The sequence below is a fragment of the Pelmatolapia mariae genome, linkage group LG7 (assembly GCF_036321145.2).
Source record: "Pelmatolapia mariae isolate MD_Pm_ZW linkage group LG7, Pm_UMD_F_2, whole genome shotgun sequence".
Taxonomy (NCBI): domain Eukaryota; kingdom Metazoa; phylum Chordata; class Actinopteri; order Cichliformes; family Cichlidae; genus Pelmatolapia; species Pelmatolapia mariae.
Genome location: NC_086233.1, coordinates 3512742 through 3525729, shown reverse-complemented (window position 1 = coordinate 3525729; position 12988 = coordinate 3512742). Strand labels below are relative to the sequence as shown.

Sequence of the window (12988 nt, the reverse complement as noted above, 5' to 3'; positions counted from 1 at the left end):
CTGCTGTGGTTGCAAAAAGAGTCACATTTGCATACTTACTAAACACTTTCCAGATGAATTCACGGTCTCAGGTGATAGTTTCAAATTTAACTGCAATAAACAGCAAACTAAGCTAAAGTGAAGACACAGCTCAAGTAAAAAAAGAAAGTGATTTTAATTTAATCAAGAAAATGACTTAAAAACACATACAGGCAAACATTGCAGGACATTAAAGGTGAAAAATGTCATTTAGCTTGGATGTTATTAGCCTTCTGAATTGCAGTATCAGTCCCATACACATCAACTTTAACTGCCCTCCTTTATCTTCTTGCAAGCAGAACAAGCTGTTGCATTGTAATCAAAGTTAAACAGTAGAACAGATTATGTAGACATCTAGTGGTTTTGTGAAGAAGTGCATACTGAGGCAGTAAATGTGATATTAAGATAGCAAACGTCACTTTGCAACACGTGTTTCTTATTGTAAAATTGTGTATTTCAACTCAAACCATGATTTCTTCTAAACTTATCATTCATCACTGTACCAAAACCAAGTACCTTTGGTGTGAAAGAAATGAACATATCCAAGATTTATGCTAATAATGTAATAATTTATGTTAATAATGCCAAACTAAAACTAAGTGTGAAAATTATGAACTTTGCGACGAAGTGTTTGGGACTGATAAGAGATTTATCAACTGGTAAATCTAAAAGATACACAAGAGACATGGTTTAATTAAACAGTCCATGTGTAAAACATGAATTCCAAATTAACATTGATTTCAGGTTGATAGCAAATGATCCAGTCATATCGTCAGTTTCCACTCTATCGTCATTACTGGAATAATTACAGCTGTGTTTCAAATCTCTCCCAAGTCCAGCTTCTTTTCAAGATTGTGCTTTAGCAAAGGTTTAAGTTCAGAACGTGTAACATGTCAAAGGGTGAACCAACACTTCTATGCAATTTCTAAAATGTAGATGATTTCTATAGGACCCCTCCCCCCCAACATTTAATATTTCACAAAACATCACCATACAGTGATCAACTAGACTTGAATTATGATTTACCAAAAACTGCAGAGGAGAGGAAAAACAAATAGCAAAGTTTACAGTCAGATATATACACAATACTAGAAATGCAATGCAAGAAAACATGGAAAGAAAGAGAAAATCGGTTAAATACAAACATTAAATGATCAAATGGTTTTGGGCTTGAGCTGATGCTTTCTTGTATAATTGTACAACCTCCACAATCTTGAGAAACCTCTACTCAGCAGTTTCCCTGTAGGTATTAACAAAGTTTTTCTGGTTCTGGTTACTTGTGTTAGATGTCTGTATCGCCAGCACATTGTTGTGAGATCAAGATGGAAACCACTTGAAGAGCAACGCCATTTCAGTAATCGCTGTGACATAAATCTGCAAAAAACAACAAGAAAATTGTTGCAAAACAGTCAAACTTCCATTTGCGCAGCTTTCAGAAACATTTTCAGGACCAACTTACTAAATCCTTCATTAATTTAAGTTAAGTTAAGATAAAATGCTGTGAGTCTGGTTACATTTCTGAAAGAAAAAGATCAATGACCAATGTTAAAGACAGAATTTAAATCAATGATTGACTTACAGTCAGAACTAAAGATGAGGAACCAACCATTATTATAATCTTATTTATTTATTGGCATCTGGACCAGTTTGGTATTGTACAGGTCCAGAGCTGTAATCTTTGTTAGTTTTTGACAGCTTGTGACTTTTTTCTCCTTAGGGTGCTGAAGCACTCATGGCTGTCGCTTATGGTAGTGTCACCCAGCCAGGCCTGCTTTCCCAGCAGTACCCCCCACCCCTGCTTCCCAAGCCTGGAAAGGACAACGTTCGGCTTCAGAAACTCCTCAAAAGGACTGCCAAGAAAAAAGCTTCTGCTCAAGCATCACAGTCTACCGCACCTTTCCGCTCCAGCCTCTCCCCTGTAAATGAAGCAAGCCCTGACCTCGAGCACAGTGACCACTCCACCCCACCTCGCACTCCAGACACACCACAGAGCATCTACAGCAACCAACAGCCGCCAAGGTTCACCATCAGGCTTCCGTATCAGCATGTGGCATCGCCATACCCACAGCGTGCAGCTTATGGCAGAGGAGCTAGGATGTCACCTCCAACAGTGGCAATGCCTTCATACTCTTACTCTCAACATGTCACCACAGTTTCTTACCCAGTTTACCCTGCAGGAGTCTCAGCAGCCCTGGGGCAAGTCACTCAGCCAGGGCCACCCAAAGTGCTGCTGTTGGCTTCTGAGGTGACAGTATCTGCTGCTGAATTGGACAAGCCAGCTTTTAGCACATTAGTTGAAACCCATGCTGGTCTCAGACCTACCACAGCTGTAGCAACCGCACCTTCAAAACCTCGAAGTCCAGGTCCAACTCCATTTACAATACCTGGGGGTCAGCCAGTGATTAGACCTCTCACTGTGTTGACCCCACTGGTCAAACCCAGAAGTCCACGTCCAACATTTAAAGCAACTGAACCCTCAAGATCACCCAAACCCATGTTTGATGTCCCTCAAATTAGGATGTACACTGCAAGCACATCATTTTACGAGACTTCCAGGATGCCACCAGTGTATGACACAGCGGGATTAACTGCTATTGGTAGTACATTACCTCAAAGTAAGACACCAGTTGAGACAAAACAAGCTACTCAGAGAACAACACCAACTTCAGATATTAAGAGAGGCATTACACCAACAGCAGAGATTAATGCCACCATTGTTCCTGCTTTGGAGATCAACACAGCCACATCAATATCTGAAATCAAAAGAGTCACGCCAACTGCCGAAATCAAAAGAGTCACGCCAACTGCCGAAAACAAAAGAGTCACGCCAACTGCCGAAAACAAAAGAGTCACGCCAACTGCCGAAATCAAAAGAGTCACGCCAACTGCCGAAATCAAAAGAGTCACGCCAACTGCCGAAATCAAAAGAGTCACGCCAACTGCCGAAATCAAAAGAGTCACGCCAACTGCCGAAATCAAAAGAGTCACGCCAACTGCCGAAATCAAAAGAGTCACGCCAACTGCCGAAATCAAAAGAGTCACGCCAACTGCCGAAAACAAAAGAGTCACGCCAACTGCCGAAATCAAAAGAGTCACGCCAACTGCCGAAATCAAAAGAGTCACGCCAACTGCCGAAATCAAAAGAGTCACGCCAACTGCCGAAATCAAAAGAGTCACGCCAACTGCCGAAATCAAAAGAGTCACGCCAACTGCCGAAATCAAAAGAGTCACGCCAACTGCCGAAATCAAAAGAGCCCCACCAACAACTGAAATCAAGAAAGTCACCCCAACAGCTGAAATCAGAGTTAAAACACCAACTTATGAGTTCCAAACATCAAGAACTGCAGCAGGAAGGCCTAAAACACCTGCGTACCATGTAAACCGCGCTGCAACACCAGTATTTGAGATCTCAAGACCCAATCCTCTCTTATTTGCAGTGTCACCAGTCACAGTAGAGTCAGAGTGGTCGAGAGCACCTCAAACAGTGGTAAGCAGTTCATCTGCTTCCCAAAGTGTGAAGACTACAGTGCCTCTTGAACAAACATTAAATGGGGACATCCACTCAGACATGATGCCTTCAGCAAAACCAATACAACCAAGTATTACAAAGTCAAAGTCGGAACCCACGCTGTCAATCAGAAAGAGTTCAACTGGGTCTGAGGAGCCCAAAGCTTCAATAACACCAGCAGTGACTGGGTATCAGAGGGCTAAGACTCCAACATACGAGGCATCCCGACTTATGACCACATCACCTGGCTATAAAAGACCAAAGACACCCACCTATGGGACATCACCTTTAAGTGGGTCACCTATAGGCTTTCAGAGACCTAAAACACCAACTCAAGTGTCTCAAAAGTCAAAGTCTAGTTATCGTGGACTCACACCGGCTGAATACGCTGCTTATGGAGGAATCAGAACTTACTCTCCAGCATTTGATATTTCAGTTTCAACTACGCTGACTAAAGAGGATGATAAAGCTAAAAGAGAGATCTCTGAAGAATCAAAAGCCCCCAGCCAAGAACCCTCTGAGCCATCTACAGTCAAAGAAACACCAAAAGATGTTGCTCACTACCACCAGAGAGATGAGAAGGTTGCTGCCACACCTCCAGTCCCTTTTATTGTTGTTACACAAGCATCTGACTCACCTGGAGCAATGTTAACACAAGAGAAGAGCACTGTGTCTGGTCAGGTTGCAGCAAAAGGAGATACAACAATCATTCAAGAAATGCCAAAGACTATACTTTCAACAGCAGAGAAAGAGAAAGTGGAAACACTTATTCAAGAAACTAAACCAAAGACTCCTGAAACCAAACGTCCTTTGCCTAAAGGTGGAGACCAAGATCCCCTGAAGGCAGTAAAGAAGCTTCTAGGTAAAGAAAAAGTCCCGACTGCTGAGCAGAAATCTATACCTAAAAATGCTGATATCGCAGAAATAAAGGAACAAGGAAAACCTGTAAATGTCACTAATATCACACCTAAAGGCTCAAAGCCAAGTACTGCAGCATTTCCTCTGCTTAAGGTTTCTGCTGCTGTAGCAGACAAAGAACAGGACAGGAAAACAGAATCACCTTCAGGAGATCAATTGGCACCTGAGAAAAAGGACAGTGATGAGAGCCTCCCAGCAGGCGAGTCTCTTCTTAAAGCCATAGTAAAGCCGAAGGGAATGAAATCTAAAGCGAGCGGCTGGTCAAGGCTCAAGAAGCACATGGTGGTGGAGCAGGAGGAGCCCAAATTCCCAGAGACAGACTCTGAGAAGGTGGTCACGGGGCAGGACCAGAAGGAGATAAAAACAGTGGAGGAGAAGGCTGGAGACGAGCCCAGCACCCAAAATGAAAACCAAACCAAAGACACTCCCAAGGCGACACAAATGTGGGACGCTGTCCTCTTCCAAATGTTTTCTTCCAAGGAGAACATCATGCACCAGATTGAGTTAAATAAAAGTGAGGAGGAGAAGAAAGAAGGGAAAAAAGATGAGCTGAAAGAAATACCGTCATTTGCATACAGGTTGCCTGTGCTGCTTTTCAGTCCAAAATTTGATGCTAAAAAGCTCAAAGAGGCAGCATCGAGGCCGGTCACAAAAATTTCCACTGTATTTGAAATGGGCCTGATTGGGCGAAAAGGTAAAGATGAGGAACCAAAAGACTTTAATAGAACAGCAAAGGGGTTCACCACTTCTTAAGCTACACCCAATATGAAGTGCCAAGACAAAAGCGTAAAAAAACCCAAAAAAACAAAAAAAACAAAACAAAACAGGATTCTACGTTTAATGTACAGATGCAGAAAATCTTAGCCACAGAAACAATGTAAAAGTCTGGAGTCTTAGTCCCTTGTTGTTGCAGTGCTGAAGAAAACTTCGGTCAGAACTTTATACTTGACAAATGCTTTGTGTGACTGGCTGTCAGGGTGTTAGCATACATGTCTGTATTTGTGGATTAGCTTGAAAGAGAACTCTCTTTGTCTTAAAGTCATTCAGACATCACACCAAGTGTTGTAAGAGCTTCTCGTTTGTTCTTTTCTTCAAAGTGTTCACAATAAACAGACACTGTTAGATTATGAATTAGCGAGATTTTAAAAGTGCCTTGTGGAGTTTTCTATTAAGAAACATACATACTGTTAGGTGTTTAAAAGGTCAGGGTGTTGAGTGTAATTTTCATTTGCAAAGCATTTTGAAAAATATTTTATATTTCTGGTTCTTAGCTTCCATCTTTTCTGCTTTGTTGGTGCATTGCTACAAATTTGGGCTTTGGCTTCACTCTACCAACTGTAATGAAAAGGACAAAACCTAAGGGAGATTAAAATTGAGTTATTCTAACTGCATGAAACAGGTCTTATAGTGTATGTAAAAACCACAACATACTGCTAATAGTGATCAGAAAACTCCATAGGGTACTTTTATTACAGAAATGTGGATGCTTAGAAAAATAAATTAACTTTTGGTGAATAAAAATATGTTTTTATGGCTAATAAATAAAATGTAACTGATTTTATGATACATAATTTGTTCAATCATTATTCAAATATGCAGTTTTATTCAAAATGGTGCTACTTACCTTAGGGTAAGACTTCTCATTATGATTTTGTTTTTCAGGCTGTAGATGGTTGTGTTTTGCGAATAAACCCTCTTAAAAATCACACTGCATGAACATTTTTGAGATAATTTAAAATCACTATGATCTAACAAAAAAGGGCAAATTGGAGGGAGTTTATTTAAATCTGACTAATATTATAATTTTCATGTTTACAGGTTACATATTGAGCCGCAGTACATTTTTACACATGCTTACTGCTAGCTGTATACAGTGGTAAATGCTGCATAAATAAAGTGAAGCACTGGGCTTTGCTATGAAAAATATAATTCCCATATAATTTTATAGTAATTTGAACTTTATTTTAGTGATTTTCAGCTCAACATGTTAAATTTTACTGTGACTTAAAGACGGTTGATGAGCTAAAAGCGTGTGAAAGTTGTTTGAAGAACGATGAAGAGCAGCCTCCACTGTGATGGAGGTCAGTGGGATAGTGATCTGTGAGGTCAAAGGTAAAGATGCACAGATGGGATTTGACTGTAATGCATGGTAGGCACTCCAATTTTTATTTTAAAAGCTTTGTTTGTTTGGTTTTTTTTTTGTCCAGCCCGAGTCAGGAGAAGTCTTTCACTAGTGATCTTTTTAACGTGTGTGTTGGAGCTACTGATTATTCTAGGTACAGCTTATAAAAGTCATCTTTAGTTCTCGATAGCTGCTGACACTGTCAAAATACATTTTTAGCAGAGTTACCCTCATGTTCAGTTTATTTACAGTAACACAAGAAATAAAAACTGCTCTGATTTTTTACTTTCCTACAGTTGGAAAATGTAAAAGAAATCTTACTCTACCAAATTCAGTTCTTTTCATTTTCATATCTCTATCTAGGTAACTCTGTTTGAACATAGCTTAGCATTTCATAATAAAACCAAATTGTGACTTCTGTGTCTCTATTACTGTATTTTTGCTATCACTGCTGTTTTATTTAAAGTGAAGCACTTTGAACTGTTTTCTTTTTCTTACGTGAAGCTTGCTGTACTGTCGCCCTGCACAAAAGGTAATGAAAAATAAACTCAGTCTGACTTAAATGTTTCTCAACATGTACATTTTTCTTGCCCATAGGTTCAATTCAGCGTGGAACATCAGGGGCAGGGATAGCTCAGTAGGTAGAGTGGTGGCCCCATGATCGGAAGGTTGGGGGTTCGATTCCCCTGAATAGCTCCCCTGAGGTACCCCTGAGCAAGGTACCGTCCCTACACACTGATCCCTGGGCGCCCAGTGGCTGCCCACTGCCTCACTAAGTGAATTGGGTTAAATGCAGAGAGGAGTTTCCCCACGGGGATCAATAAAGTATACATTATTATTACATCAGTATATTTTTGAGTCATGCAATGAATTGAATGAAGAAAAGAGACAGCTGAAACAACTTCCTAGTGATCACAAGCTGAAAGACACATCTGAACATCACAACAGATCAGCAGTTTACCCTTTACCCTGATTCACACGCTTACATACATCAGCCAGCTTGCCAGATGGTTCAGGCATCATAGTGGAATCAATGCTTAGAGTTTATTCTACATCAAAGCATCATTAAACTTTAAACTGCCAGGGCTGCACACTGCACATATATTAAATACAAAAATGCCACTAATTTGTTCTGCTAGCAAATTCTCTAATGAAAGTCACTGAACCAAGCAACAAATCGCAGGTGATACTGTGTATGCCCAATCTGAAAACAGCCTCCCTTTCTGCTCTGTAGTCAAGATGGTGACCACTGAGGGTAAGAACAGAGTGCTCTTACCATCTTGCTACTCAGAGGACTTTGTGTCATCATATTTGTAGGAATGGTGGTACACAGTTTAAGAGACAGCTAGCTCTTAGTCTTTTACTTCCTTGTCTGTGGTCTTACCCGACTTTCCATTGGTGAACTTCCCTTCATTCTCGTCGTCCACAGGAATCTTCTCATATTTGCCGTGACCAGTGACGACAAATTTGTACTTTTTATTAGCCGCTGAGCTCTGAGGAGATAAGCAAGAGCTCATTTTGAATATTTTTTACAGATTAGAAATCTGAAGATGAAAATCCAGGTCAAGATTTTCATATCACTATCATTGATGACATTTTTTAAAAATGATTCCTCCACCAGGTGAGAGTGGTGGAGGCCTCTGAAGTGTTCTTCCCTTATAAAAAACACACTAGATGAGGAATGATGTGCCAGTTTCTCTAAAATGAGAAAACTGACTAACTCAGGCATCAGATAACTGTACCCTGAAGTTGTGAAAGGGATTTTTTTTAATTAAATATCCTTTTCCAGTGTTATATAGACCAAACAATGAACACTTCTGATGTACACAATAACAAAAAAAGTGAGGTAAATGCAAACAAATTATTCTTAATTGAGCTTTACTTTACATTTAAGACTCTTCTGTGCTTGTATTGTATGTTTATACCTTCATGTTTTGTCCGGGCCTCCCCGACGAGTCTCCGATGACCTCCCACATGTTCTTCTTCTGCATCACATCTCCGGGTCTCAGATCCTGTTTTGTGTTTTTAAGAAACATGGCTCAGGAGTCTTCCATGAAATCTGGTGCATAGACTGAATAAATCTAGCTGTTCTTGATTTGCATCCCACTTACATAAAAAAGGAAAAGACATACTTTTATTGCTTTTTTTCTTAGTCGTTTCTAAATATTGAATTGTTTATGTCATTTCCTGATTTATTTTACATTTTTAGGATAAAGGAAATGGAGAATATACTGTTATATAGAGTTATCTCTGACACTGCCACTAGAGGGAAACCTCACATCGCAAACTGCACCTGAACGCATCACTGTGAGCTCAGCTATTACACAGGAGAGGCGAGTTTAGTGCAGCTGCTCTCTTCATTACACACACACACACACACACACACATACACAGATTTCCTTTGAATACATAAAAAACAGCTTAAAGGACAATCCCGCTGCCTGTGAATGCCAAACAAAACTGCAGAAGCACTATTAACATCTGAAACCACTCTTGTTGGAGTGAATGTGACTTACAGCGGGTCTGCTGCTCAGCTGTCTGCTGCTGCCGTCTGAGGGGCCTTTCACCCACTGATTGATCAGATTGGCCACGCCCACCTTCAGACCCTCAGTGTCCTGATTGATGAAGCACAAACAGGATGAAATGTTTCACTTTCATTTTCAGCTAAACTCAGATGTTTAGTTGAGTATTTAACTTTGTTTATTCAGTTGTTCCACACTTTCATTAAAGCAAACTAGGTTCATTTAGCTGAATAACAGCGTCCTGCTCTGTGGGAGGCAGAACATGCCTCAAAGGGAGAGGGAGAAACCATATGAATGCTTTGTCAAACATAATAAACCTTCAATACAGCAATATATTTAAATAATAATGATGATGATAAGAAAATATGAAGAAAAGATAGATGAAAAATTAAGTAAAATACAAAAGTTTTAAATTATGGCCTGTTTACATTTTTTAAAGTATTATTTTTAATAGATTACATTTTTTAAAAGGAACCTTAAACTTTTTAAAAATACATTAATTTTCTTTCATTTATGAAATTGTTAATGTATTAGACTTTTTAAATATAAAATTAAAGTAAAAAAAATATATTTTTAATTTCCTTGGGTGGATAAAATTAAATGTGATTATTATACATATTAAAAATATAGTATGAAAAATTAAAAATGACAATTCAATTCACTTTAGCAGTAGTTTTGCTTTTTTTAAAGATACAAAATGTTTCATTTGTGTAATTAAATTGCAGTCAGTGCTGGACCTGCAGAATAAATTAGATGAAAACTCCTTTGTAATGTCCATAATTTGTGTTTGATAAATAAATATATCTCCCTTAATTTGGTTCTTTGCTTTTCTCTTCATGACCTGCTGAGAAAAATCAAAGCTTGGACAAATTATTTGGAGCTCATAATAACCGCTCTCTGTTTCACTAACAAGCGCCTGTTTGACCGTTCACATCAGAGAATTCCAGTAAAACAGAACATATGAAACAGGTGAGGATGGATCTGTTTGCCAGACTTTAAATAAATACGTGAGGTTTTAGCCGTTAGGTCGGACAAACATGACGATCAAAGAGGCTTTAAATGGGTAAAAATTTCAATAATGATCTTCCACAAGCACATGCAGAAAAACAGCATGATCGGGTGAAGCAAAAGGCATTTGGTTCTAAAGTGCAGTGTTTTAATGTGATGCTAGCAACTTTATGGTCATCCTTAAACCCCCTAAAAAGCTTGTGATTACCTATTAAAATGACCAAGAAAAGTTCCTTTTAGGCCAAACTGGCTCTGCTTTAACTACATACCACAGATCGTAGCTTTACATGCATTTACATGAATGTAACACAAAGCAGAAATCTAAAGGTACCCTGTTAGATTGTTTCCTCTCACCTTGCAGGTGGCTCCCTTGCTGGGACTCTGGCTCCAGGCCTCTCCAGCCTCAAACAGGTTCTTCTTGGAAGCGACAACCTCAGGTGATTGGGGCAGGTCATTCAGTGATGCCTTCACTGCCCGAGCTTCCTGAGAGTTCTGCACAAAGACAAACCTCACGGTTAGCAACAAGTGGCAGCATCCAAGGCTGAAAGATGAACATCATCTTATTGACATCTTATCTTATTATCATGTCCTGATATTTAAAACCTTAGAATTTATTTTAAAGAGGGTGTATTTGTTAAAAAAAGTTTGCTAGCATAAGCTGGTATGCTATGTTTCTTTGCCATTGTGCTGAAAGCACAATATATATCTAACCGCATTCAAATTGCGGTTTATATAAATGACATAGTTTAGGCAGATTTATGTGAATCACAGGTGTAATCTCAATCTAAAAGATTTATGGTGAGAATATTCTCTCTCCTGCACACCTTTAATTTATGTTCTTTTGTTAAACCTGTTTTTGTGCTGCAGACTATAAATCAGCATGGGAACCACCTGAGGTGAAAAGGAAAACGAGGAATGGAAAGATAAAAATAAAAAGCTGGGATCACCACGTTTTCCTGTCATGCATCCGTTTTACACGCACAATTGAAAATATGTGCGGGTGATGTAATCGCCCAGGTGCTGCTGAAGTTTGTTGCCGATGCACAAAAAGGGTCAGAGCAGCTGCTGCTGCCCCCAGCTGAGTCCAAACAATGTGAGTGCAAAGGTTCAAACCTGCAGCAGAGCAAACGTCATGCGCTTCTCATTGCAGAAAACACCCGAGGGTTTGCAGAAAATTCAAATCAGAGGAAGGAACTAGTGCACAAACATTATCCTGATGAGTCACTGCTTTCTACATATTGTACTGAAATTATCTCAGTGACTTTTTATTTTTGTGCCATCCTCACGCTTAACCAACAGAAAGGATAATTGTCAGTCTGTTGTGAGGCTGTGCCTGTAATGAACACTGCAGCAAGGCAGATATGAATGAGACCAACAGGATGTGATAGATATCTGTGGGCAGGAGGGGGGGTTGTGGTTCAGGGGCTGATGAAAACATTCATTAGCTTCATCAATGCTCCCTCTGTCTGCATGCGTCTTTGTACAAGTCATGACTGAATATGGCTATGTCATGTCTCCCAGAAATATGAGTGGAGGTTTCATGTGAACACGAGGAGAGTCTGTGGGGTCTTAACAAGCAAGTGAAAAAAGACGGTAAACCTTGAAAATCAATAAAATATTAATGCTAAGCGACCTGCCAGTGAATACTGGTATCGTTATTCTGTTTGAGGAGCAGCTGGTGACAGTGAGAGATGGACCTGGAGAGCTGAGAAATTATTTGAGGTTAGGAGTCATGGACATGTTTGTGTGTGTGTGTTCCTGTCTAGCTATCTTTGTGAGGACCAAAATCTGCATTCTACTATACTTGTGAGAACCAACAGTCCTCACAAGTTTGAAGGCCTTTTTGAGGCTCAAAATGTGGTTTTAGTGTCAGGGTTACAATTAGGTTATGGTTAGGTATTAGGAAATTATGTCTCAGTTATCTCCATTTGGAGCTCAGGTGCACAGTCCTAGCGGCCGACTGGACCCTTATTCTCCTTATGATCTTCTAGTGTGAAATACATGCTTCTCCTCTGCTTTCCATTGTATAGGGTTAGGGTTAGGCATTCATTTTTAATGTTTAGGGTAAGGGGCTAGGGAAACCATTATGACAATGAAGGTCCTCACTAAGATTGCTGAACGGGGTGTGTGCGCGCGTGCGCGCGTGCGTGTGCGTGTGTGTGTGTGTGTGTGTGTGTGTGTGTGTGTGTGTGTGTGTGTGTGTGTGTGTGTGTGCGCGCGCTGACCTCCACAGCGTGGGCGTACTGCTCCAGCTTGTCGTCGATCTTGGATGTCAGGAGGAGAGGCTGCGTCTTCTTGAAGCTGTTACTGAGTCACACAAAGCAGCAGGAAATTAAAACCAGAGACACGGAGTCTGCGTCACATTAAGTTTAATAGATTACTCCCTTAAATTTAAAATAAACAATTTCTATGTTAGAGAGCATTACTACCTTAAACTAATTTTAATTTTTCAACTCTAAACTTTATTTTTATGATCCTGTCATTCATGTATCTTCTGCTGCTGATTATCCGGGTCACAGGGGGGCACAGTCTCCATGGCCAACTCTTCCAGCTCTTCTGGGCCACACCAAGATATTCCCAAGCAATAGGAGAGATATAATCTGCGGGTTTAACTGGAGGTCTCCTCCCATTTGAACATACTCAAAAGATCTCACCTAGGAGGAGTTTCCTCAATTGTGAACAAGTCCCTGAAATACTTGAACTCTTTTATTTGATTAGGAAGGCCAGAAACTCCTTCCCATTCCGGAGTTGCCATGCCATTGTTTCCGGACTCGGACCACGTCCTAACACTTGGTGGTGCTAATTTTTTATTACCAGTATGTTTAGATCAAAGCACTCCCGTGATGGGCATCAATATAATCAATATATTGTATAATGGGATATTGGGGGTGT

The 12988-nt window shown here is 40.0% G+C and overlaps 1 protein-coding gene across 2 annotated transcripts in view; it reads right to left on the bottom strand.

The window, feature by feature from the left end:
* Positions 1-135: 135 nt before the first annotated feature.
* lsp1a (lymphocyte specific protein 1 a) overlaps positions 136-12988 on the bottom strand; it is a 40674-nt gene continuing 27821 nt past the window's right edge. For both annotated transcript variants that reach the window (XM_063480461.1, XM_063480460.1), the window contains exons 8-13: positions 12322-12403; positions 10451-10588; positions 9083-9181; positions 8492-8578; positions 7951-8059; positions 136-1392 (exon numbers count right to left, since the gene is read on the bottom strand). In XM_063480461.1, coding sequence (XP_063336531.1) covers positions 1370-1392; positions 7951-8059; positions 8492-8578; positions 9083-9181; positions 10451-10588; positions 12322-12403 — 538 coding nt within the window. In that variant the 3' untranslated portion in view covers positions 136-1369. The remainder of the gene's footprint in view (positions 1393-7950; positions 8060-8491; positions 8579-9082; positions 9182-10450; positions 10589-12321; positions 12404-12988) is intronic.